Source organism: Lepidochelys olivacea, assembly GCF_965140295.1.
Source record: "Lepidochelys olivacea isolate rLepOli2 genome assembly, chromosome: 4".
Taxonomy (NCBI): Eukaryota; Metazoa; Chordata; order Testudines; family Cheloniidae; genus Lepidochelys; species Lepidochelys olivacea.
In genome coordinates, this window is record NC_140414.1 from 20,733,516 (window position 1) to 20,760,704 (window position 27,189).

The 27,189-nt window shown below is 44.5% G+C and overlaps 1 protein-coding gene across 5 annotated transcripts in view; it reads left to right on the top strand.

Annotated features, from left to right (window-relative positions):
- FRAS1 (Fraser extracellular matrix complex subunit 1) overlaps positions 1-27,189 on the top strand; it is a 308,408-nt gene that overhangs the window by 158,383 nt on the left and 122,836 nt on the right. For 4 of the 5 annotated variants that reach the window (XR_014711451.1, XM_084627181.1, XM_084627178.1 and 1 more), the window contains 6 exons: positions 8,036-8,179; positions 11,123-11,263; positions 11,656-11,796; positions 12,978-13,151; positions 17,016-17,156; positions 20,153-20,296. Coding sequence is in view for 4 of the 5 variants with exons in the window: in XM_084627181.1 (XP_084483307.1) it covers positions 8,036-8,179; positions 11,123-11,263; positions 11,656-11,796; positions 12,978-13,151; positions 17,016-17,156; positions 20,153-20,296 (885 nt within the window). In the remaining variant the exon portion in view is untranslated. The remainder of the gene's footprint in view (positions 1-8,035; positions 8,180-11,122; positions 11,264-11,655; positions 11,797-12,977; positions 13,152-17,015; positions 17,157-20,152; positions 20,297-27,189) is intronic. The other variant, XM_084627179.1, reaches the window with a different exon arrangement.

Here is a 27,189-nt window from a genome sequence, read left to right on the forward strand (position 1 = left end):
TTACTAGTGATTCCGGGCAGACTCATATTAATCTTGAGCACAGATGCTTTTATAAATGCATGGGTTTCTTTTCCTCAAGGAGGAAGCCAGTGCTTTGCGAGAGTTTTTTTCTCTTGAAAACATTGAGCATGGCTCAGCTCTGTTCTACACCCAGTTTTATACTGCTGGAACTCGTAAACCTAGAGTAACAGAGAGGTGGATCAAACCCTTTAACTTGGCAGCATTGGAATGCTCCTAATTTAGCACTGAAGTGAAACCAAAATTTGAAAAAGACTCATCCATCCATGAAGAATTAAGTGAACGGGGGGAAGGGGCCTCCCTTTCCCCTCTTGAAATATAAAGAAACAAAACTGAGAGTACTAGACTGTAGGAAGGCTCCTTGAAGCTTACAATATAGTCCTGAAAAATCAATAGGGAGAAGATTTTCACCACCTGTGTTGTCCTCTGTTACCCGAATGAGCTCATTTATATATAATAAGCAAATCACTGAAACCAATAATTGATAAGCCAGTCAGTGATAAGGCTGATGGTGACCTCGTTATGGCTTGCTATGTTGTAGAAGGAAGTTTAGTCTAATGGGAAAAGCAAAGGCTTGGAAGTCAGGAGATCTGAGTTCCCCATGATCAGCTCTTGACACAGGTTTGCTGTATGACTGGGAGCGAGTCTCGTGAGCCTACAGCGGCCGGTGGTTTTGAGTGCCTTGATTTTTGGGTATCAAGCTGAAGATGGCTGAAAGGGGCCTGATTTTCTGAGTGTGGGTGCTTAGAACTTCCTAAAAATCAGGCTCCTTTAAGGTCTCTCCAGTTGGACACCCAAAAATTGAGGTGCTTGTGCTCACTAGGGACTTTGAAAAGTTGGGTCGTCTGCATATCCGTTTCCCCCTCTGTAAAATGGAGAAAACAATATTCACCTGCTGCACCTCACGGTGACGTTGATATCTTTCTGTGATGAGGGTTATGACATCTTGTTGGGTTTGGGGTCTGCAAGTTTGTGCACTTGCCAGTGAGCAGACACAATTCCCTGTATGCTCAGCTTTATGGCCATCACTTGTGCTGATGAAAATAGGTGCGTAGAAGCAGTAAGTACTATCATGGGATGAGGCAAGCACGCCTAAGGTGGTTCAAAAGGGCCTGGCTGTTTTACAGTGATGTTGAAAGTTCATTGGCTCAGTGGGAGCATTTGGGGGAAGACGATGCCTTTGGGAGTCTAGCTGCTGCTGCCCCTCTTTGAGAAGATACAGCATATGGCCTCCTCTGTACACTGCCAGCTCCACTGACTCTGCTCTTCTGGGGAATGGGTCAGCATGGCTGGTGTCCGACTCATGGGGTTGGTCTACACAGCAAGCAACTAGGCACCCGCAGCTGGCCTGTGCCAGCAGACTCGGGCTCAGATTGCGGGGCTGTTTCATCTGGGCTTCGGTTGGAGCCCGGGCTCTGGGACCCTGCCAGCCCAAACCCAGGAATCTACATAGCAATGAAACAGTCCCACAGCTCGAGCCCAAGTCAGCAGGTACAGGCCAGCAACAGGGTTTTCTTTGCTGTGTAGCCATACCTATGGAGTCCTTGCACTCTCTCTCTGCAGGGCCAGGCACACTGTGAACCTTCATAACGATACATTTGTGTCACCACTTGTGACGATAAAGGACAAAAAACCAATTCAGGAGGACTACATCCTGACAGCTTGGAGTCACTGAAAATGGCTTTGTTTGCATAATCCCTGCTTTCAAAATCAGCAGTGTCTACAACCTTCCATGTCTCACTCCCAAACAAAATCTTACCCACTCCCCTTCCCCACACCCAGCCCTCTTTCCTCCTATATGTTTTTGGGGGAAGAGGTGAGAGGATGGGTAATATAGCCGCTGGAGGGTGATTTGGTGGGCATTCACAGAGAATCTGTGCACTCAACATTTGCTGGGTCTCTTTAGAGAACAAAGATATATGCTGTGGAAGACAAGTGGAAGGATAAGGTATCCTATACTATCAATGAAAAAATGGAACAGAGTTTGTTTCCTAGATGGAACAGCTCTCTGTACAACAAAATGTTTAAATTAAGCAGAGGAAATAGGCCATTTGAAGTATAGAAAGCCCCTTTGGCTTCTGGCCCAACCCTGTAGGGTCCTCATGTGACGGGGTGGACCCCCTGTTCAGGATGCCACCTGATATACTGGGGTCCCGTTGAGCCCGCCCGTTCCACCAGCCTGGGCTTTTCCTCATCCTGTCCTTGCTGTGCCAAGCCCTCAAGCCTTCTCTAGCACACACACAGGTAAGGCCACACCTAGCTGCAGACAGACTGAAATCAGCTCTGTGTGGGAAGATTCAGCTCGGGGATTTACCCAGCACTCCTGTGCACACCTCCTTTAGGGTGTAAATCCAAAATAATATTGTCTTGTGCTGATTAGAGAGATCTGTACGGCGCAAGCTCATAAAAAATGGTCCCCTCCCTCAATCTGGAGGGAGATATGCACAGTGTTTTGCCTCTCCTTCCCTAGATATGAATTGTACAAACTGGTTTATAGAAAACAAAGACAAGTTTATTAACTACAAAAGACAGATTTTAAGTGATTATAAGGGACAGCAAACAGATTAAAGCAGATTACTGAGCAAATAAAGCAAAACATGCAAACTAGGCTTAATACATTACAGAAACTGTCTACAAATAGTAATTTCTGACCCTAAATGTTGTTTTATGCCGGTGGCAGAGTTTCTTGAAGGTAATCTGCACTGCTTGCAGCTTAAACCTCCAGATATACCCTTCACAGGTTGCCCTTTCTCAGCCTGGATCCCAGTCCTTCACCCCAAATCAGTTTTAGGTGTTTCCAGAAGTCATCCTGGGCAGGGATTCTGTGAAGAACCAGCGACCCTGATTAACTCACTCTCCAGCCTTTAATAAAACCTTTTGTGTCCCAGTCTGACCCCTCTTAAGGGAAAAACACTGAAAGCCCAAGATGGGGGTCTAGAATCAGGTGACACGATTACCTGACCCTGTAGTGTCAAAGCAGCAACTTGGGAAGCGTCTCAGGAAGGTGGGAGATTAGTGTATTCAGAGTCTTATTGTTCTTCCTAATGGCCTATTCAGGCTGATGGCCTACTATCTGGTGGGCATTTCCCAGGTGCAAACACTTTTGCAATTGATACAGTGTTTATATTCCTAACTTTGGATACAGCCATGATACATGCATACAAATAGGATAATCGTATTAGATAAATCATAACCTTTCAACTGATATCTCAAAGACCCATTTTGCATCCAATACATTGTAGTTATGCCATATTCATATCATAAGCATATTTCTATGAAGAATATGGGCGTGATGTGACACTCACTTTTTTCTCTTTGGTTCCATAGCACATGTCCTCTCTCCCTTGGCCCCATGCATGCTCTGCGTTCCGGCCTGCCTTCCAAGCAACACCACCAGTCAGTTATCTCTAGAAAGATCTGAGCTGAACAAAGCCGAGCGGTCTGAGATTGCTCTCCAGCAACCACATAGTTTCTATTGATTCACTTTCCTTCAGTGTTTAAGTTACTGTAGACCAACAGAACAAAGATATCCTGGGGATATCAATAGCTGTTGCATTTTTAAAACAGCAACCCTCAGGGCAGGTAGGCAAAGAGAAATTGCCTGATGCCTGTCATTGTGGGCGTGAGAGCTGAAGGTTTATATAAGAGCATGAATTGGGCCATGTTTGATATTCATTGGGAGACCTGCAGCTGATACCTTATGCAGGTGCTGCTTCTTTGACTATGGAAGTGGATGGGTTTTGCTGCCAGCCATGTTAGCGCAGCCTGAGTCCAGCACCAGCATGCATGGTAGACCTGACAGCTGCAGCAGTGCATTTAAAGGAGGCCAAGCTAATCACTGTCTTTCCTGGCAAATACCTTCGTTCAGTGGAGCCACCTGAGGAAGTTACTCATTAACCCTATCTGAGCAATTAGCTTCGCTGCCAATGGTAACCTGGCTGAAATGAATTGAGAGACTCAGATTTTTGATTCAGAGAAGACCCTGAGTGTTTGCTAACTTACTGAGAATGATCTGTAGTTTTGATTCTTTTTCTTTCCCTCCCTTCTTTCAGCCTCCACCAGTCTGCCCCTCCTCATCCTCCTCTTCCCCCTCAGACTCTTCAAGCTACTGGTCCCTGATCCTTCCTTTGTCCCTCCTCCAAGATCAGCTCTCTGGCTTGTTCCACAGACTCTCAATACTTCTCTTTCCTTCCCTGACTTCCAACGGCCCTGACCCCAAAAGGTTCCATGCTCATGGTGCTATCCTGCCAAGTTCGTTCCATCTTCTCAGTAGGTCTGGCAGCCTCTGCTGAGCTACTTGTTATTGTCAGGTCTCTCTCTCTGGCTCTGCTAGATCAGAGATAACTCAGAAGTTATCACACCCCAGAGAAAGATAAAATGTGAAGACAACATCTGCCTTAGTAGAGGCTTCCAGAGCTGCTGAGATCCTGCATTGGTTTTGCAGGATCATTGCCAAAGGCAGGGGAGGCAACCGGGAATCAGAGCAAGATGGAGAAGGGGGAGTACTTAACCAAATGGATCTGACCTTCAAATAGTGCTGGTTTGCATCCGCGTCTGGCTTGAGCAGGGATCTGCTTGGTTTCCAATGAAGTGTGCTGCATCCTGCCTGTCCCGAAACTCACCCTGCCTAAAACTTGCCCATGCTGTTCCAATTCCTTCCTCTTTGTTGCCTGTGTTCAAAGTGAAACTTGCCAATGACTGTAGTAAGTTTCACTTTGCAGATAGGGGTTGGGGCAGTAAATGAGGGTGAAAAATAGTTACTGATTCAGAGCAATCTTAATTGCCCTGACTGATCTGGGTTCAGTAAAATAACATATGGTTTAAGGCAGCCAAATGCAGGGACATACCTTAAGGAGCAGAGAACATAAGCCATGTTTACAGAATGGGGAGCTTATTTTGGAAAGCAGTGACTCTGGAAAGGACTTAGGGGTCATTGCAGACAATCAGCTGACCATGAGCTCCCGATGCGATCCTGTGTCCCAGAGGGCTTCTGCAGTCCTCCAGTGTGTAAATGAGAATGTCAGGAAGATGTTGTAACTTGCTCATGTGGCATTGGTGAGTCCACTGCAGCAATACTGTGTTTCATTCTGGTGTCCATGCTTGAAAAAAAATGGTGAAAAATTGGAGGGTGTTTGGAGATGTACTACACGAAGGATTCAAGGTCTGGAAAACCTGCTTTAGGATGAGAGAATTAAGGAGCTCCATCCATGTACCATATTGAAGAGAAGGTTGAGAGGGGACTTGATAACAACCTGTAAGTACCTACAAAGGAAGAGTACACCTGATTTCAAGGGCCCCCTAAATTTAGCATAACAAAATCCAATGGCTGGAAGTTGAAGTTAGAAAAATTGAAATTGGAAATCAGATACAACTTTCTGTCAGTGAGGGAAATTAATCACTGGTTAATTTTGCAAAGGAAAGTGGTAAATTTATCATCATTTGCAATCTTTAAATTGAGCCTGGATCTCTGCTCTAATTTGATCACAAGTTTATGGGCTTGATAGTGGTCACCCATGAAATGGAATAATGGCCTTCTCCGCAGGAATTACTGGTGAAATTCTGCAGCCTGTGTGTTGATCTCTTCCGGCTTAAAATGTGTGACTCAGACTGCCCATAATGCTCTAGAGCAATCAGGACAGAGAAAGGGAGGAAGAGTGAGGCAAGAAGAAACAGGAGGGAAGAAGATGAGGAAGAGAGCAGCAAATTGCAAGGGAACAGAAGGGGAAGAGAGAAAAGGGTAGAGAGAAGAGCAATCGATAGTAGGATGGGATGATAGAGGAGGAAGGATGGTCTAGTGAACAGAGCACTGGACTTGGACTCAGGAATGTTAGGGCCAATTCTTGTGTGACCTTGGGCAAGTCACTTAGTCTCTCTGTACCTCAGATCCCCATCTCTTCACTGGGGGTAATAGCACTGCTCTGCCTCAAAGGGGTTTTGTGAGGGTAAAATCCCTTAATGGTCGGGAGCTTCTCAGCTGCTATGGTGATGAGGGTGATATAAGTAGCTAGACAGATGCTCCAGCTTGTTAATAAAACAGAAACAACAGGGAAGAATGCTGTGTACTCCAGCAGATAAAAGAGGAATTAAAACACTTGGAATAAATCGGGGGGAGGGGGGAATAAGTGACCTCTTACTTTTGTGGAAATGAACATGTTTAGAATCAGTGGCAGCCATCTACTCTGGTCACTAATTGCAGTATCCTCTCCTTCGTTCTGTCCTCGCTTGCCCTGCAAAAGTTAGGCATGTTCCTCTTTTATTGGAAACAAACCCATTCTCATCTATTCTGGGGCAGATCGCTGCGGAGCATGGGTCTGTTCTTTTTTTTTTTAAATGGGCTTCTCTGCTATCCCTACTTTAAATAAATGTGCATTAGATAATGAAATTTAAGCTCCCCAACGCAGATCATTTATTCCCTCACGAGTTGTTGTTGTTGCCTTCTGGTTTTTGCGTGTTATACAGTCTGGGTACCATAATTGCAGCTCCTTCTGTGTTAGAAATAGCTTTCATATACCGTTTGAATTTCTGAATGCAAGTGCTGCTGAGATGATGTGAACATCACTGCAGAACCTCCGGTATAACCACACTGGAGGATTGCATCTTACTTTACAAATGGCAAACACAGTTGTGTTTTCCTGAGAGGTGGGTTTCATGAATGTCTGCATGTTCAGGACATACGCCTTTAGGATTCTGTTTCACCCCACCTTCCATAGGGTGGGAATACAAGCATAGGCGTGTCTTGTGAGACAAAAAGTTGAGAAAATCTTTAGAACATATATGGGTGTAATCAGGAAAAAAAATCTAATTCTGAAAGTGCTGTAATTTGCACAGGGTGTGTGAGTACTGGCAGCATGATTTAACATGATGTAACAACCACACAAAGACCATGAAAGGCTAACCAGAGTCGGCTGGATTTTCCTCTCAATTAAACTCATAGTCTCAAAGTGAATTGGGTCTCACAGCTATGTAGGAGAGCAGAATTTAGCTCCATACAGTCATTCATTTCTTTGCAAAAAAATGAGTATGTTGAAAGGTTGCTCGAGTCCTGTGCATGTACGAGTATCTTCTTCTGCTTAAGAGAGAGCATATCTATTGCCTGAATGGTGTATGTATGTAATATAGCGCCGGAATATCCAAACAATTACTGGGTGATGGCCTTACTGCAGAGTTTACCCAAAGATAAAGATATTAGCCGGCTCATTATAATTAGGGCATTTCCATTCTCTTCTTTTGGCCATATAAGGGAAAAGATTCACAGTGCACAATGTGCACTTTCATGGGAACCTGCCACAAAGAGACAGTTTCAACCTGTCCCCATGAATTACTAGCTCCCAGCAAACTATGATTCCATGACATAATTCCTTCCCTGTTCAGACAGAATCAGTCGGGGGGAAGAGTTCAGCAGCCCATAGCCATCAATGCAGAGTTTTTGGAGGGTAGTAAAAATCATTTCCAGAAGGGTGGCCTTTCTTTTTCTTTTTCTTTTTTTTTTTGGCAATGGCAGTTTGCTTAGATGAACCCCCTCCCACCCCCCAACACCTTTTGCAATCAGATCCTCATGGACAGACCTTTGCACTCTCATGTAGTTCCATTGATATCCGTGGGTCCTTGCAGGAGTCTGCCTGTAAAGATCTGGTGGTTTTGTTTACATGTAATGCAGGGCAGACTGTTTCCACCTAGTACCATGAAGCCCAAATCCTGGTCAATGCTATACCAATACGTATATTTTACAATAATCAAAGTTGCTCCTCTAAGTGTCTAATTGTAGCCGCAGGCGCTATTCTATATTGCACGTAGCTATTTTGCAGATGCAAAATTGGGATGTAAATGGAGTTCCTCAAAAGCGTGACTAGCCTAGATGAAAATACCAAACTCAACACACCAGTGATTTTTGAAAGCACAAAAAGCCCATGTTATTTTAGGAGTGAAAGTGCAAATAGGCAAATTGCTACAAAACTCATTTTTAAAAACTCAGTGGCAATGTGGTTTTTCATTAATCTGTTAATCTTTTTCCTTTAAGCTTGTCATGAGTCCTGCTCTGCATGCTGGGGGCCTGCAGAGAACAACTGCTTGGCCTGCAAGGACGGGTCTCACGTTTTAAATGCCGGGCTCTGTGTGGCCAACTGTGGTCATGGGTTTTATGTGAAGAATGGAATCTGCAATGGTAAATCTTTGTTTCTCTTTTTCTCTGACATGAACTTTGCACGTGCATGACAGAAGGGAATCAATATGTTGTGTAGCCAGCCAGCAAACACGATTGTAGATGTATATCTGAGAGACCAGACACACCCTATTCCATAAATGTTTAGTGAGAAATGCTGCTTCTTGTTTATAAGATTTACTAGCTCATTTAAAATGATCAGGTGCTGAAAGGTTTAAGGCTGTTTTGTTCACTGAGCAGCATGAAAGCAAAAATGAGATGATTCTTTGGGCTTGACACATCTGCTTGACTGTGGAAAGAGCAACGACTTTTGCAAGCAGATTGCTTGAAGATGTGCAATAATCCACAGCTCGGTGACGAAACAATGCCTGCAGCATGGGGGAATCTTTTGAAGGACAGGGAGAAAGAGAAGGAAAGGGGGGCAACGAATATAAGTCTTTAGAGACAGGTAGAGCTGGGCAGATAATGAGAAAAAACGAATGAGTTGCCAGAGTGGATCAGACCCAAGGTCTATCTAGTGTACTAACCTATCTCTGCCAGTGGTCGCTACCAGCTGCATCAGAGGAGGTGAGACAAACCCTTCAGTAGGCGGATGTGGGATAATCTGCCCTTCCTAAGAGTTTCTGATGTCCCAGCTACCTGAAGGAAATTGGCACTGGGGTGATTACGTGGTGGTTGTTGCACTTTACAAATGCCGAAAGTAAGCATGCTGCCTCAGCTAACCCGGGAACTCGCCAAAGTGAGATGAACAGGGGCAAACTCATGTACGTGAGGGGCTGGCTCTGCATCGATGTTGTTCATTGTCATTCGTGTCGTGCAAAGCACTGTCGCATCACATCGCAATGAATGGTAAAATCACAGCACGCAGGAGTCGCTGTCCAGCCATCTTCCGCCACGTTTCACGGTCTTCACGCAGCCTTAAGAAGTGCACCATACTGCCTCCCATCCAGCCGGCCACATCGTCAGACCACGCTCGTTGTGGGTGTCCCCTTCCGCTGGCATTTGACACCAATCGCTGCAAACCTTGCTCTGGCAATCTTCCTCTGCTCATCCAACCCATGTGTCCCGCAAACTCCAATTCTCGTCTGAAAGTCTTGATGATATCAGCTGTCACTCCATTTATGCTGTAAATTCGGGTGATTACCTTCTTGTTAGTCCTGTGGGAGGTATAGCTAATGCACAGCCGTCACCGGTAGCATTTCAATTCAAAGGCAGAAAGCCTCTTGGGTGTCTGTTGTCTTAGCATCCGTATCTCACGCACACGCAGGCAAGAGACTGCAGCAGTGTCATTTTATACTTCATGGTAATACCTTTGCTTCTCCAGATGTGGTTGAATGTTGCTAGAGCAGCCATCATGAATCCAGTTCTATGTCTGGTGTCTCTAAGAGTTCGGCATCCCTTGTCGTCACACTACCCAGCTCTTTGGAGTGCTCACCACACTCCAGTGCCTCCTCAGATGTGGGTAGGAATATCTTCGCCTTTTCAACAGACTTAGATGTCACCATTGCTCTTGTCTTTTTCTTTGATCTCTGTATATTTAATTTCTCTGCTTTCCTCACTGCCCTGTCTAGAAATTTTTGCACCTCTTCTTGTGACCATCCAATCAGGTCAATATCACTGGCGAAACACAGATGACTAATTGTTTGTCCACGTGTACACCCTCCTGTAGGTTTCCATCAGTGGCTCTTCTTACAATTTCTTCAAGATAACCATTGAAAAGGGTCAGGAATAGCATGCAGCCTTGCTTGACTCCTATCCTCAAGTCAAACCAACTGCTTTGCTCATACCCCGCAAACACCAAAGCCGTTGCACTGCTGTAGAGCTTTTGTATCTGCTGTATTACATTTTCACCAACTCCAACCAGCCGCAGGATTGTCCAAAGAGGCTTATGCCATCTGCTTCAGCAAAATCCATGAGGACATGGACCGCCTTCCCGCTGTTTACTAGCACTAGCTTGCATAGCACATGCAGATTGAATATTTGCTCCACCATGTCTCTTTTGGATCTAAACCCAGCTTGTTCTTCAGCCAGAAAGTTCTCTCTCTTGGGCTTTCTCTTCAGGATGGTGCTCAGCATTATTTTGCTAGGGCTATATCAATAATGAGATTGTGGAAATTATTGCACAAACAGCTGGGTTCCCATTTTTATGAACAGGAACCATCAGGGACTGTATCCAAGTCTTGGTCCATATTCCAGACTCCCAAACCATGAGCTTATGGGGTGTGTGTATGAGTGTCTCTCCATCACTCTTAATTGATTCTGCTGGTATGTTATCTCTGTAGTTACACCTCTACAGATGTCCTTAGTAATACTTATGGTTACGAAGAAAACCCTCTGAATGCAAACTGATGTCTGCTGCATTCAGAAAATGTGAAAGAGGGCTGTGACCTTTCCACCTTACATTCATCTCAATGGGGTGTTAACTCTCAAGTCTCTTTCTGATGGAAAATGAAAATTGTAGACATTGCTAAGAATTTATCTGGATCGGGAGCAGATGGGACATAAGCCTATTTTTTTCAAATCTACAATTCCTGAGAAGAAAACCTTTAGGATTTTCGGAGCCTCCAGAGGCCATGTCTCACTGATTCTTTACTGACAATTTTCCACTGTTGCTGTAATAAAAGTGCATCTCCACTGGTGATAGCAGTAGTGAGAGCACTAGTGCAGAGCAGCTGCTGCTGTTTCTACTATGGTGTAACTCAGAATTCCACTAGTTCTTTAGGGCAATTAGAGATCTGTTCTGACTTCTTTCATATATGTTACTCGGCATGCAGTGAAAGGCAAGAGGAAGGGTTTGATTTACTGTAACATTTGAAAGTGTCTCCGTAACAAGGAAGGAGCTGGGCATGACTATATTTTGCTATATTGTATACATACAACCAGATTGGAAACACTGCTGTTCCTTTCATAATGGTGCATTTCCTTAATGATCTGTCCTCTTGGCAGCTTGTGACCAGTCCTGTGAAATATGTTATTCAGACCAACCCAGATGTTTAACCTGTGCTTCAGATAAGGTGTCACACAGTGGGAAATGCATTTCAGAATGCCCTGGTGGGTATTACACAGACAACACTCGGAGATGCAGAGGTAAGAGGCATTTCTGCTTGGCACTTGTTGCATGACCTTTCTAATGACCTTCAAGGCACATTCCGAAGCTCATCTTCTTTTACGAGTGGGTGGGGTACAGAATTAGTTGAGGAGACGGGGTTTGAGTTTTTAAGTTGCTCAGTTAACTCGGGGTGGATTATTTTAAAATGATCTCCTTTGCAAAGCGTTTTGAGATCTATGAGTGAAAAGCACTATGCAAGAGGAAATTATTTTTCTTATTATTTATTATCCTCACTGTCATTACTTTAACATGTGACCGAATACTGTGGATGTGTGCGGACTGAGAGATGACTTGGTTGGCAGCATGGTACAGTAGCCGGCAGCATGACTACAAGCAGATTCCACTTATATGCTCTCTGTTTCTCCACCAGCTTGTCACAATTCTTGTGCCAGTTGTATTGGACCATTGGCTACCCAATGCACTTCCTGTTCCCTTTCTCTGGGATTGCACCAGGGCCAGTGTCTGCCTGCCTGCGGAGAAGGCTTTTATCACGATCGCAATGTCTGCAAAGGTAAACTATGTATTCTGAACCAGATCATGGAATATCAGGGTTAGAAGGGACCTCAGGAGGTCATCTAGTCCAACCCCCTGCTCAAAGCAGGACCAAGCCCCAATTTTTGCCCCAGATCCCTAAATGGCCCCCTCAAAGATTGAACTCACAACCCTGGGTTTAGCAGGCCAATGCTCAAACCACTGAGCTATCCTCAGTAAAGTATAAATCAGTCAAATTCCATTAGCTGATTTAGAGCAGCTGAGAGTCTGCCCCATTACCGTATACTGAAGTAAGGTGAGGTGTGTGAAATTCCCACTTTTTGCTTCATTTTCCCCCCACAACAAACACACACAAATGATTATTTTTTTTCCCCCCAGGGTTTGCTCCCTCTGGAGATTTCCTCCCTCCCCATATTGTTGCAGTAGGCCAACATGACAATGTTTCCTATATTTTTCTGATGACAGTTAACTTTGCATACAATTTCATATTAAAATTCAATGGATTTGCTCATGCAAAAGGTAATTTCCCCTGGGCTGCAAAGGAAAGTATGAACATTCAGGGGACTCAGTTTACACTTCTCATAAACCCTTCAAAACCCTCCTTTTCCCCTCCTCCCCATCTCCCCCCTGCTTCCCCAACAACACAGTGTTGGTTTAGGCAGCTCTACAGGTCAAAGGAAAATGGAGTTGCCTAAAACACCAAGCTGCCGTGTGCTCCCCTTTAGGATTTTGAAAAAAAATAGGTTTTATTTTTTAATTGGGAAAAGATGTCAAATCTGTTTTCACCATTTCATTATATAAAACAAAGCATCCCATTGGATTGTGGAATAGCCTCCCAAAGGAGGCTGCGCATACCCCATTAGTTAACTCATTTAAAATTATCTGGTGGGATTTTCAGATGCATTGGCCTAATTCTGCTCCTTTGGAAATGGGTGATAAAACTCCCATTCCCTTCAATGGGAGTCGAATTTGGCGGGTGCTTGAGAGAAACCCACCCACGCGTAATGCTTGACGAATCTCCTGTAAGGAGCAATTCAACACTCCGAGGTGGCTGAAGAAGATGATTTATCTATTTTTTTTCCCACCAGCTCTCATTTTTATGACAGGATTCTGTGGTTTGCCTTCAGATTATCTGGCTTCTGTCAGTTTAAGGATGATGTCCTTTGATCCATGACTTCATATTCCATTGCTCTTGTACAGGTTGCCATCCATCTTGCCGTGCCTGTGTGGGGCCAGAGAACTCTCACTGCACCCAGTGCAGGAAGCCAGAGGAGGTATTGCAGCCTGGACAGCTCCTCGAGGGAGCACCGTATGGCATTTGCCTTTCTCAGTGCAAAGCCCGATTCTACCTCGAGAACACCAGAGTGTGCAGAGGTGAGGAAAAGACTGGCCAAATGATACTTAAGTGCTTTCAGCGTACGTGCTGGTCTTCATTAGGTTTTAAATACAGTATTGGGAATGACTGATGGTGTGTGTGTGTGAGATATACTGGATGTGCTTGTGACATGCTACAAGCTACTGTCTGGCTTGTGGCACCAATAAGTTATCAACCTGAAACGTGTAGCGTTTCGTAACCTAAATGTGCTCAGCTGATGTTTGTCCTGAATGCTGGTGTTTTTGAGAGAAAATATCATTTTAAAAATGTGTCAGATTCTAGCAGGTCCAGGTACGTTTTTATGGCTCCTAGAGTAGGTCTGCATTGGTGTTCCCGCTCCATTGAACACAATGGTAGGAGTTTCACCAGTGACTTCAACTGGAGCAGGAGCAAGCTCCAAGTGAGGAAATTCTTGCAGGGGTTGCAGAAAATGTTTAGTTGTCTTGCTTGTTCCTGAAGCAGTTTAACAGGAGTGCTGCTTTTGTAAAGAACTGTATGAGCAAGTCTGCACCCAGCACACCTTTCAGCCATGGCTATCTTAATGCATTCTGGGTATCCTGATGGACCTATCCCATCATGCCCAGCACTGTGACTGGGAACAGAGACTTTTAGGTAAATTCCAAACAGAAGGCCTTACATTGTGGGATGGCGTTAGGAGGACAGGCTGAAGTGATACAGGCGGAATGCTTGTGGCTTCCCAGCCATGCTGAGAGGAAACCGTTGTAGATGGCACTGGGTCAGCCAAACCCAGACTATAAGAGTGCTGGTCTGGATGTTGCAACCAGCTAGTAGAACCAGTGGCTGCATACAGCTTGGGACAGCTTTGCAAGCAGGTACACGGCACGGTTTGCTACAACCACTTTTCACGCGGTGCAGGCAGGGCCGGTGAAGAGTTTACTGTGGAAGCCTGGAACCAGCTCAGCCCACCTTCAGACTTAGGCTGTGTGTACACTGGAGCCGGGGGTGGAAGTTCCAGGTAGGCAAACTCACAAGCTAGTGCGCTAACAGCAGTAGCGTAGCTGCAGGAATGCAAGCAGTGGGATGGGCTAGCCGCTCGAGTACAATCCCCTCCGAAACCCTGGGGACATACTCGGGACAGCTAGCCTCTCCCACTGCCCCTGCATCGGCTGTTAGTTTGAGAGCGCTGGCTTGATCAGATTTAGCGCAGGCATGACACCGCCAACCAGAGTCCGAAGTGAAATGGTACTTCTACAAATGACAGCTCTGCAGAAAGAGTCCCACGAGCCCCTACGCAGAATGAGCATTCTCATAGGCTAGATACTCTACAACTGTACAGCCTATTCGGCTAATTTGAGTGCTTCCCCCATACATGCTTTGTGTTTGCTGGCGATGACTGTAACATAAAACTTATCTAGTGTATTCGTTTCACAGAAATTTGCTGGAGGGTCATTTCTTGCCTTAGAGGTGCTTAAAAGAGAAAAACACATTGTTAACACAACAAGATGGTTCTGCAAAACAATCAGCTGTACAGGCTGTAACAGGTACAGCGCTCTGGTTCTCCTCTCAAAGGCGTCCGCGTCAGGTTTGTATCCATCTTACAGTCAGCTGAACAGGTGCCAAGTGAAAGGAATTTGCACGTATGTAGATTTAAGCGATTAAGAGGCAAGCAAGAGAAGAGAACATCTCTTGATTGTCCTAAGTGTTTTCTGTGCCAGCCTCAAATCCATAATTCAATCACTCTTGACATTTTTCTTCAAATAGCATTCCAGTCATTGTTTTCAGCGCAATTGCAGTTCTGTGCGTGGGGATGGATAACAAGAACTTGTTGTTTTTCTTGCTTCTTAAATTTCTAGAGGCGGATCTTCAGTGGGTGCAAATTGTCATCGCGCCATTTAAGTCCATAGAGCTGTGGCAATACATCAGCAAAGGGTCTGCCGCAGAGCAGGCTGGAATATTTCTAAGAAACAATTTCATTGGAAGATGCCAATTTTAGAACCTGGCACGTTACACTGAAGCATCTTGGGTTCAGTGAACTTGCCATGACAAAGGCTGCCAGGGCCCACAGCGTGGAGAAAGCGCTGGCCTTACAGGGCTCCCAGACTCCCTGCCGTGAAGCCAGGAGCCCCAGCTCTTGCTGGGGCTTGGCTCTAAAAGTAACTGGATGGATGCTGCTTCACCCTTCTAGCAATGCAAACTCTGCAACTGACGTGAACAAATGCCTATAAATAGGCAAAATTTGCATTTACTGTCTGAGAGGTCGGGCTTGAAAGTTTTCTCCATACAGGTTTGGATTATCTCAGGTATCCATGGAAACATTCTTGTCCGTAATCTGAAACTCTTGAAATTTCCCTGACAACATTGGGTCAAATTGATCCCTGGTCTAACTTTCTTGATTTCAGTGGAATTAGCTACACCAGAGGCTGTGTGCTCCAGTGGAAAAGGGCACCGCGCTAGTAGTCAGGATCCCTGGGCGCTGTTCATAGCTCTGCTACTGACCCACTGAGTGACCTTGGGCAAGTTCCTTCACCTCCTAGTGCCCGTTTCCTCCCATCCTTTGTCCGTCTTGTCAGTTTAGACTGTAAGCTCTTAGAAACAGTCCCTGCCAGCCCCAGGCTTTGTGTTCTGCAGCAGGGGTTCTCCACCTTTTACTCTCTGAGGCCCCCTTGACTTGCTATAAAAACTCCAGGGCCCAGCGGGGGTCGGAGGGCCTTGGGGTCGAGGATCAGGGCTTCAGCCCCACTGGAGTGCTGGGGATCAGGGCTTCAGCCCCGCACCTCCTGGGTTCAGCCCTGCGGGGAGTGGTGGGGATCAGGGCTTCAGCCCCGCAGGAGGTGCCCAGGGATTGGTCTCTGGGTTTCAGCTGCGGGACCTCTCAGCCCCCTTGAAAGGGCTCTCAGACCCACAGGGGGCTTTGGTCCCACGGTTGAGAACCTCTATTGTACAGTGCCTAAAACAATGGGGTTCTGCTCTCTGCTGGGTCCTGTAGTCTCTGCTCTAATACAAATGGATAACAATCAGCAGGGTTGCAGTTGGCCTGTTTTGGGGTGCAAAAGCGTAGAGTCGTTGATTGTGCATGTGGCAGTGATTTATTTCAGCTCTCTCTCACACTCTGACTTCAGGCTGGACAGTCCTGTTAATCAGGGCTGATTTCCCTTATTAGCTGAGAAGTCAAGTGACTAGTCCTCAATAGAGCTGTTGCTGCTGCCACAGAATGGTGCTGGGGCAAGGCCACGGAAGGTAGCGACAGGGAAGACCGACACGCAGGGTGTGGACCGACCGTGACAGATGATTTCCTGATGTGCTACTCCTGTGGAAGGGCAGACGCCCGCTACTGTTCCAGGGAGGATGGGGAAGGTACAAGACCATTTCTACACGAGCACTTACGTCGGCAAAACGTTTTGTCACTCAGGGGTGTGAAAAAACACACCCCCTGACCAACATCTTTTTGCCGTCGTAAGCGCGTGTGTGTACGGCACTGTGTTGGTGGGAGAGCTACCGCCGCTCGTTGAGCTGGTTTTGTTGGGCCGACGGGAGAGCTCTCTGTCGCTGCGCGAGCGCTCCTGGAGGGGCACCGCTGTAAGCTTGTAAGTGTGGACCTGGCCTAAGACAGCAGCTTGCACCCAATTCTTCCGTTCTCAGAACGCAAGCATGATCTTTGTGAGAGAGGGTTAAATGCAGTTACTTGTGGTTGCTCTTTGTATAAATATTCCCGGAAGACAACATTTGTACCTTTGCCTGTATTACGGCCTCTCACTGGCAGAGAAGCCTGTCGAGTATGTGGCTTATTGCCTTAGGGGAAAAGGTAAGCTAGCAGGTGAATGAAATCATCTCAGTCTAGGACAGCGACAGCAAGCACAGGCTGGAAACCAATTTGTCTTCCTCTTTGTTTTCTTTTTCTGTAGAGTGCCACTCCTCATGCTCAGCCTGTACGGGGAGAGCTCCCCACAACTGCACGGCCTGCTCCTCCCCCCGTGTCCTACATGATGGCCAGTGCTTATCCGAGTGCCCGGAAGGATTGTACAGCCAGAATGCTCTTTGCCACTGTGAGTGCATCGCAGAGAGACCTACAGTGTATACTGCTGCATCTTGCTGCTTGAACATTTCAATGCAATTAGACATGCTGTCAGGTTATAGGAGGTTATTCAGTAATTTTAGGAGAGACTCATATGGTCCAGCTTCAGCAGCTGGATTATTTTATCAGAGAGAGAGAGAGAGATGTTAAATAAAAAATTATAACCCACTCTGCTCGACTGGATTGGAGTGAAAATATACTGCATTTTATTGCAATAGGCTGCGGTGGTGTTCTCAGCCAACATACCATGGGGGAAGAGATCTTTAACATACTGTGTGGCGCTTAAGCGGGATTCTGCATTCAGAAGGGCTGGTTTTACTAAGGCAGTATTGTCCAGTGGATAGAGCATTGCAAGACTGTGGCCTTAGTCCCGGCTCTGAAGATCTTACAGTTTAAATGCATAACAGAAACAGTAGAGTGAAGGACCAAGCTAGGCTGTCCGGTGATGCTCTCATATACACGGGTGCCACTCTCTTAGGGCCAAATTCAATGCTGGTGTCACTGGGTGCAACTCCACTAACTAAAGTGGATTTGTGCCGGAGCTGTATTTGGCTTAATGACTTCAGTGGGAGTTGTGCATGTGAGTACGAGTGGGGCTCAGGCTATCGTGCAGATGTTACCTCCAATAGACTTAAATAAAGAGATGAAAACAAAATTGGACTGTGCTGGGGAGGGGAAGCAGTGGACTTAACTGGGTTATCTTTCTTTCCAGCCATCAGGGCTCAGGGTAACGTATTTTCTCATTACACAGAATGCTCCAGAACATCTTTAAGAAAACCATCAAATGCTCTGTGTCTAGGCATTATGTAGCTGGAAATAGTTTTCTGCCTTTCAAAACAAATAATTTTGTATTTGGGATGAGGAAACAGATCTCTTGTTTTTATAGCATTTATTTGTTTGTGGTCTTAGGAACATTTGAAGTATGCTAACCTAAGTCTTCAACAAAGCTCCCATTTAATTTCCATGGGAATTTGTGTGTATGGATCAAGAGCAGTATCTAGTTTGTGCATCCACAGACAGCAAAGAATTACCATTCTATTTTAATAATGGAAAATAAGCAAGACAATAGGCAGCTAGATTTTTTTTTTAAGAACCTTTGAATGGTTTATACTCAATGCTTCAAAAGGCTAGAAAAACACATTGTCACTGCGAATTAGATTATTTTTACTCTGTAGTTTACTATAGCACTGGGTTTATGAGGAGGAAATTATGTAATTGCGTGAGAAAACACATAATTCTAAATGGGTGTACTTATCGGACTAGGGAAGGGTGTTGTATTTCTGACGTGCACATCAGCTGCAGTATAATTATGAGTATAAGCTTCTTCAGCCAATCAGTTTTCATCCACGTCATTTAATCTAATATAATCAGATTACCAGAATCAGTCACTCTGTGGCTGAATGGCACAATGAATTCCTATGTACCCATTGAGCCAGAATCTGGGGATTTGGTGCAATCTTTCGTTATTAGCTGCTGACCCCAGGAAGGTGGGGGGGGGAGGTTTGAAATGTGATATGTTTCTCAGACTTCGTTTCAAGGTCATCAACTGGTTTTATCAGATTGCAGCCATTGTCCATAAATGTGTACTGGGCTAGATATTTTCAAAAATGATACTAAATTTCTTCAATGAACTGGTTACCACTGGGTAGGAGGCCTCCAAATTGGAGAAACGAAGTTCCTCTGAGATCCCATGTTCTATTTATTGGATTTTAGCCAAGAAATACTCTATAAAGATGTTTATTGGGCAAATGATTACAAAAATTACATTGATTTTGGTGTTCTGTACTGCCACCGAGGAGATCCTGGCTCATGGCTAACTGTTAGTTGCATTGAAATGTGTCTGATCCTGGGATGGTGGTGTTGTGTAAGTGGCAAACATAGGCATAAAGAAAATTACCTCATCTCACACCTTGCCAACGTAGAACATCTGTAGCTTTTAAACAGGCACAAGCAATAATGTTAACATAACCTGTGTCTACCCGATTTTTACAGTGTTTAAAATGTTTCATTCCATTTCATTCCAGCCTCTGAATAATAATAGTCAGGTGGCTCAGTCAGAAATAGGTGGTGATGACTTTTCAGGACTAGAAGAAGGAGCTTTATATTATATGAAATGGGAGATTCCTAGCTTTCCATTAGAGATTGAGCAATTATTTCTAGTCCAGGGAGGTCCTGCGATGTTGTTACACTTCTGAAGTTGCACACTTTTATTCAGGGGAATTTTTAGAGGTTTTTAGACATCATTAGTTTCAGTATTTTTTTTTTTTTAAATTTCCCTCAGAGGTCTGCACAGTTGGAATCCTGGTAATAAGACTCCTGGCTTTGTAGGTAGAAGGATGCAAAACATTGTCTCGATAAAAATATTTTAGAACACTCTTCATCTCTTTCTGGAGTAGTTTTACTGTAAAATATGTGGCATGGTATTTAGGTTTTATTGAGTGAGTTTGGGGGACACTTCCATAAATCACTCCTGGCTTCCCCATTCATGAGTAATGTGGCCATCCCGAACTCATGCTAATAAAACTTTTATACCATGCCATCATGATCCTTTATCTCTCCCCTGTCTCTTGCTGTGCGTGCGTGTGTGTATGTGTATATATACACACAGGCTGGCAGATGATCTCTATATTTTATATGGATTTAGATCTTGATTTATGCAGAGGACAAGCACAAAGGTCTTTAATTTCCTGCTGCTTGCCCCTTGTTGAGCCAAAAGAGGAGAGGGGGTAAAATCCTTCCAGATCAGAATTTAGTCACTTACACCGTGGTAGCAATTTACACCTCCATTGCAGAGGTGTAAATGATGACACAAGGAGCTGGGCAATGGAGAATTAGGCCCTATGATTCTCCCCCTTTCCCCCCCCCGTGTGTGTGTATATATATGTGTATATATATATATATGTGTATATATGTATGTTTTGCTGAGGTACTGATTATCTTAACAGTGAGTGGTGTTTTCTCATGCAGCCTGCCATCCATCCTGCAAAAAGTGCAAAGGTCCTTCAGACTCTGACTGCATAACCTGCCATCCCCATGCAACCTTTGTGAGTGGCAAGTGCAGGACCAGCTGCAAGGAGGAGCAGTACCTGAACCTTGTGGGATATTGTGTTGGTAAGTGAGAGGAGACTCCTGTACAGACTCCTGGCCATTCTTCAATAGTAACCAGATATTTCAGTGTACAACTGTAACATAAAGGAGTCAAAATGATAGTTACTGATAAAATAATATGACTAAAAAGTACTGCTAAACCACTAGACATACCATATGGCACGACCACTTACCACTGCGTTTTATTTCTCTTCGAGCTGTGTGAGGCCAATTGCAAATTATAGAAATACAGAGGTTTTCAGCTCTACCACCCATCCAGCACAAGGGACCCTGAGTTTAAGCTGCACAGATGGTGGAAGCCCATGGGTGCTGACTCTGTGCTTCTTCCTGAAGAGGTTGGTGGGATGCAGTCTTCTGCAGAGGGTCAAAAGCCACTCTGAGGCAGGGAGTTAGAGGAGAACTTGGGCAAATGAACCCACACCTGAGTTTCTCTTCTTTTCCCCTTGACTTCTCTAGCCCCAGCCCCAGTATATGCAGTCATTCCATGTGCAGCCCCAAAAGGGGAGATAGGCCGATTCTGATCGTCCAATGGACAGTCTTAAAAAACCCCACACAAACTAATGCCTGTCCCCCTGCTACTAGCTGGTGTGAGTCAACAGGGACAAGAGATCTCTGATAGCTTTGATCTCTATGGAGAATGGAAGGGGGTTCTCATCTCTGATCATGAGAGAGGGAGGTGAGGGCTGACTTGTCCTTCCCGGCTTGTTGCTGCTTATTTTGGGAGGATTGGGCTTATGTCTGGAAAGTGGTACGTTGCAATATTATGAAAAGCAGTAGAGTGTTCACACAGTTAATGGTATCGTAACAAATCAGCTCTTATTTAACAGCTGCTGCCAGAGTATAATACAGACCTCAACTCTGCTGTGTTCAGTGATTGCTGATCCTCTTCAGAGGGTTTTAAGTAGTTGGAACTTGTACAATTTTGTGGACAGTTCAGTTAGGCAGTCAGACCATTGGACCACCTCCTATTCCAGGCGAAGCTCTGGAATGGGGCTGCCAGTCATGGCAATCAGCTGTCTTTGGGTCTGTGGCCCCTCATGGGGAATAGCCTGCCACTTAAGACACTGGACATGCTGTGTTCATCCCCTAAGTCAGTGCCCTGAACTCAATTACCATACCAGGAAGGGCACCATCACAAGCTCCACCCCAGAGAAAGATGCAATCATAGGTGGTCATAATGCCTGAAGGGGCCTTCGGCAGCTGTTGACGAGAGTGGTATCCCTGGAGAATCAGGAACAGCGTGGTGGGCCAGCAGCCAGGGATGCTGCTTTACCGCAGCATAGGGCTTCAGAAAGATGAATTAAAAACCCATCCCATGATTCTGAGAAACAGCTTATTGGGCCTAACAGGAATATTGGCATAGCTGGGTTTGATGTGTGCACTTTTGAGAGATAGGAGGATTTATTCAGAGGTTACTCTCTGTGGGTACTGTATACATGCACTTCAGCCTATCATCAGAAGCCACTAATTGCATTTACCTGTTTAAAAAAGAAAAATCTCATTTAATCCACCATGCAGTCAAGGATAAACACATTCTGGGAACAGTTCCAGTCACTTCTGAGCTGTATTGTTTCCATTTATTTATTTATTTTAGTTTATCAAAGAAAAGATACAGCTTGTGAGGCCTATGGCAGCACTGAGAGGCTCCAAGAAAGATAAATGATCTGAAAAAAGGAGGGGGAAAAAATGCACTAGACGTAATAAGTAAATCTATTCAAGGATTATCACTCTCAAGTTAGTCCTGACTCCCCACTCCCACCCACCGCCAACATAGACTTCTTTTTTTTTTTTTTTTCCAATATAAGATTTGTTTCTTTGATCTCAACTTCCAGGACTTCCTTTTTTTTTTTTTAGGAGATATATTATTTTGCCTGCCCACCGCAGAAATGGGAAAGGAAGGAACAAGATACTAAAGAGGGGAGAAATGTCCAAAATGTATTCTGCAGTTCTCTAAATGTACACAAAGCAGGGTTACTTATCAATTTATAGAAAGTAGGAGACATGAGTCGTGATTTTGTTTAGCTAATGCCTGCAGCCGAATGATTACAGTGAATGACACCTATGAAAATAATTCAGCATTTCAAAGAGTTAAAAGCTACATTGGATAATGGGGTGGAGAGTATGCTGAAAAAATTTGTGGATGACACCAAGCTGGGAGGAGTTGCAAGAACTTTGGAGGACAGGATTAGAATTTAAAATGACCTGGATAAATTGGAGAATTGATCTGAAATCAACCATATGAAATTCAATGAAGATAACTGCAAAGTACTTCACTTGGGAAGGAAAGATGAAACGCACAATTACAAAACAGGGAATAACTCGCCAGGTGGTAGTTCTGTTGAAAAGGATCTGGGAGTTATAATGGATCACAAATTGAATATAGTCAACAGTGTGTTGCAGTTGTGAAAAAGGCTCATATCATTCTGGTGTGTATTAACAAGAGTGTCATATGTTAGACACGGGAGGTAATTGTGCTGCTCTGCTCGGCACTGGTGAGGCCTCAGCTGGAGGACTGTGTCCAGTCCTGGGTATCACACTTTAGGAAGGATGTGGACAAACTGGAGAGAGTCCAGAGGAGAGTAACAAAAATGAAAAAAAGCTTTAGAAAACCTGACCTGTGAGAAAGCATTGGGAACACTGGGCATGTTTAGTCTTGAGAATAGAAAACTGAGTGAGGGGAGGGAGAGAACTTGATAAGTCTTCAAATATGATAAGGACTGTTATAAAGATGACTGTGATTAATTGTTCTCCTCATCCACTGAAGGTAGGACAAGAAGTAGTGGGCTTAATCTGCAGCAAGGGAGATTTAGGTTAGATATTAGGAAAAACTTTCCAACTGTAAGGGTCGTTCAGTACTGGAATAGGCTTCCAAGGGAGGTTGTGGAATCCCCATCGTGAGAGGTTTTTAAGAACAGGTTAGACAAACAGGTGGTCTAGGTCAAGATGATCTAGGTTTATTTGGTCCTGCCTCTGCACAAGGGGCTGGACTTGATGACCTCTCTAGGTCCTTTCCAGCCCTACATTTCTATAACTTCTATGATTTCTCTGTAAAGTTTCAGAGGATGTAAAAATGTGCTTGTTTGTAACAGAATATTACTCCAGCTCACTGGCCTGATTCACTACTTCATTGATTTAATTGGAGTTACATCACTGTAGAACTGGTGTAACACAATGGCGAATCTGCTCCGTTGTGTTTGCTTGTGGCCTGGGTCTTCATTGTATGAAAAAGTGTGCCTTTTGTGGTGGTTGAATGCTTTTTCTTTTGAAACCAGTTTGAAGCATTAATTGCTTATTTAGGTCCCCAATCCTACGTAGGGATCTGCTACCACAGATTCCAGTGTCCCATGGCTAGCTGATTCTGTTGTAGGATTAGCACATTAGAAAGCTCATTAATGTGTTATGCTTTGTAGCTCTATGCAGAGAAATCCTTTATTTCCTCCACTTTATTTTGCCATTACCTTTCATTGTGTTCCCTCTAGCAGATCCCCTTTGAATTGCCATTCCTAGCTGTAAGATTTACTGGAAAGAATGAGTAATATTTATCACGTCAGGGTTAGCCTTGGGACTGGTTTTCTTTGCCTCTGGTTTGTGCGTATGTTTTAATTGCTCACTGTCATCTCTATAAGTTTGGTAGAGTCTTGTAGGATGGTAAGCACACTGTTATTTTCATGTCCTTGGGCCCTGCATGGCTTGGATTTGGCCTGCAGACTCTTTATTATTGGCAATGATGCACGAGCCCGAAAGAACCAAGCTTAGTTTTCAGAGCTTAGGCTGTATATGAAACACTGGCAGTTGGAAGGACCATCATTTTCCTTCTAAACAAAGCCAAGTTTGATCTGGAAATCACTGAAGCAACAAGCATTGGCCCCCCACAGTGCTATTTTTACAGAATCACTTCTCAGTAGAACCACACTTCAAAGGCCTTATTCAAACCCACTGAGGTCAAAGAGTTTCAGTGGCCTTTGGCTCAAGCCCTAGAATAGGAGGGAAGGCTTAATAGTTACAGTACAGCAAAGAGGGGCAGGAGATCTCAGTTCTGTTCCCAGCTCTGCCTCAGTCTTGCTGTGTGACCCTGGATAAGTCACTTAGGCCCTGACCCTGCACCACAGAAGTCAATGGTAGTTCTGCCAATGTCTTCAAAGGCACAAGATGAGGCCCTTCATCTCTCTGTGCTTCTATAGAGTGGGAATAATACTTCCCTGCTTCACAGTGGCAGTGGCGGGGGTGTGTGTGCACGGATGTAGGTAAAGTGCCTTGAGATCCTCTGATGAAAAGTGCTGTAGGAAGAGTGTTGCTATTGGCTGACTTTTTAAAACATCTATGGGTGGGTCTTTGAGGGAGATATTTGTGGCCGGAGGGGATGTTGCTCCTTGTTCCAAACTTCTGTCTAATGTTAGAACAAATTACACATGCTGATGGCCCCTGTCCCTTGCATCTGTGCTGTTGTTGCATCTCAGTCAGCCTCCTCACTCAACACAGATTGAAATGTTACTCTATACACTTGCCTTTACAGGTTATTAATGATCAGTCTGAAAGCAGCTGTCCCATAAAAGCGAACATCAGAAACCATTACATTTACATTATGTACAATTTGCTTTAATATCTGCAAGGTTTTTGACTTTGCTTCAAAAGCAATGTTTTTACAATTATCTATCCATCATCACGATTGCTTGTTATTCCAGTCCCTCGCTGACCCTGGGGGCAGAATTTTGTCAGGACTTAAAGGGTGCACTGTGCATTGGAGCCTCATCTTCTTCTTTTTCTATCCACGGGGAGAAAATCTTTTATGAATGATGGAGAAAGCCAGCTGTCAAGTGAAACTATTAACTTCTAATGAATTCTATTGTTGCATTTTTTAATAATATCAATAAAATAGTGTTATGCTTAACACGGTCACAGAAATGCACTTCAGTTATCACAAGAGGAAAAAATGCTTCAAATATTTTGAAGCAGAAGTGGGTTTTCAAACTCTAGTCCAAGGTATCCAAAGCCTCTGCGAAAAAGCTTCCGAGGAATGTACAGGTTACCTGGGGGCTGTGTGGGGCAATGCCAGTACGCTGGGCTGAGACTCCTGAGATGTTGTGTGGGCAAGTCAGTTTCCCTGTCTGTAAAATGGGATAATGATCCTGATTTCCTTTATAAGGAGCTTTGAGATCAATTGGTGGAAAACGCCATATAAGAGTTAGGGATCATTTTCAGGTGTATGTTTGGATTTTTAGCTGTTTCCAATCCAGTTTTAGGTGTCTGTGGTGTTTTCATCTTTCCAAAATTTGACAAAGATTACTTGACATTTTCCAACTACTAGTAAAGGTTTTTGTTCAGCTTCATAAACCTTGGGAACCAATTACTTGAAAAGTTTCGCCTTCAAAACTACTGTCCTTCTGGTGAAATCTACTGTCCTTCTGGTGAAATCCCACCTTCTCTTCAGAGTTTCTTCAGATTTCTTCAAGAGTATTCTCAAGTACTTAACTGAAGATCCATGAGAAAATCACAGGAAAACCTGAGGTCTCACATGGTGGAAGAGCCTGAGAATTCAGAGCCCAGGCTCACCTGGGCATTTTGCTGACCTATAAACCTCCAGCCATCAAAGGCTTCTGAGAAGAACTGATAGAGAAGATGACTGACATGGTGATGGAATTCAAGACAGCTCTTGATCTTGATCACCTCAGTTTCCACAGGGATGACACCTCTTATTGAATAACTCCAAACTTCCTAGTTAAAGTTTCCATTTTGGAATTCTTACAGGTATTCTTCAGATCCACACATACAGTTGGTCAGCCCCCCTAACCGGATCCTCAGGCTGGATGTGGACATAAGGGTCCAGGTTCTTGGCTGGTGTAAATTGGGATGCCAGTTTATACCAGCTGAGGATCTAGGTGAAGAAATGCAAGAACCACCTCCCTGCTTTGGTCTGGGCTGTTTTGTCTCATGCCCCATTCCTCTGGAATTCCTCTCGTCAGTGTGTTCAGAGACGCTCCTGCTCTTTGTGGTAATATAAGCATCTCTCTATGAGACTGCCAAGGTCCCATTAACTTTATAAGGAGCTGAGTGTGCTTGTTTATGGGAGAATGCCCCCTTCAGCATTTTCAAGAGTAAGGTAAAAAGCTTTTTGTTTTTAGATGACCTTCTGACTAAACTCTATTGACTTTTCTCTTTGGATTCATTGTAAGTTGTTGTGGGAAGTTTGCATGATGACATGCCTGTGAATTACATGGTATTAGATTATTGATTTAATATAATGCCCTGTTCTTATCCCCATATTCTCTGTTATCCTAATGGGTACAATATGGATAAGCATTTGCAAGGGAAAATATGTCCCCAGGAGCCCTTAAAAGGCTAGGTATAGTTAAACAAGTCAACACAAGCATTTGCTAGCTTAGCTAATGGAGGAGTCAAGAGGGCATGAATGGCTCTGGGTTCTTTGAGTGTTGACTAATGCTTCAGGAACAGTTTTGGCTTCATGATGAGTCCCTGTTCTGTGTGTTTCACAAGCTAAGCGGTCGCCCCTGTGAGTTTAGGCAGGTCAGCTGCAGATCCCTTTCCATGCAGAGGAGGGCAGTGTTTTCTTTACATTTCTAGTGAAAGACGTGCATAGCGGTGGCTTGATAGTGCTCTGGAGTGAAATCTTGCTGTAGCTGTTACATCTTGCTCCCTCTCAGTAAGATTTTGGTGGGGAACCAGGTGAAGAAAGAGGAACCCTAGTGCCTGCTGAGAAACAAGGTTAGTTAAGTCGTTGGCTGTTATGAAAGCAGCTCTGTGATCGTGAGGAGGAGAATGAGCGAGAGGACACTGGGACTATCATCAAGGTGACACCGTCATACTCTGAAGAGTCTGTGTGGGATTCTGAAAGAGGACTCACAGAGTAATGTACCTAACTCACATTGATTTTCAATGAG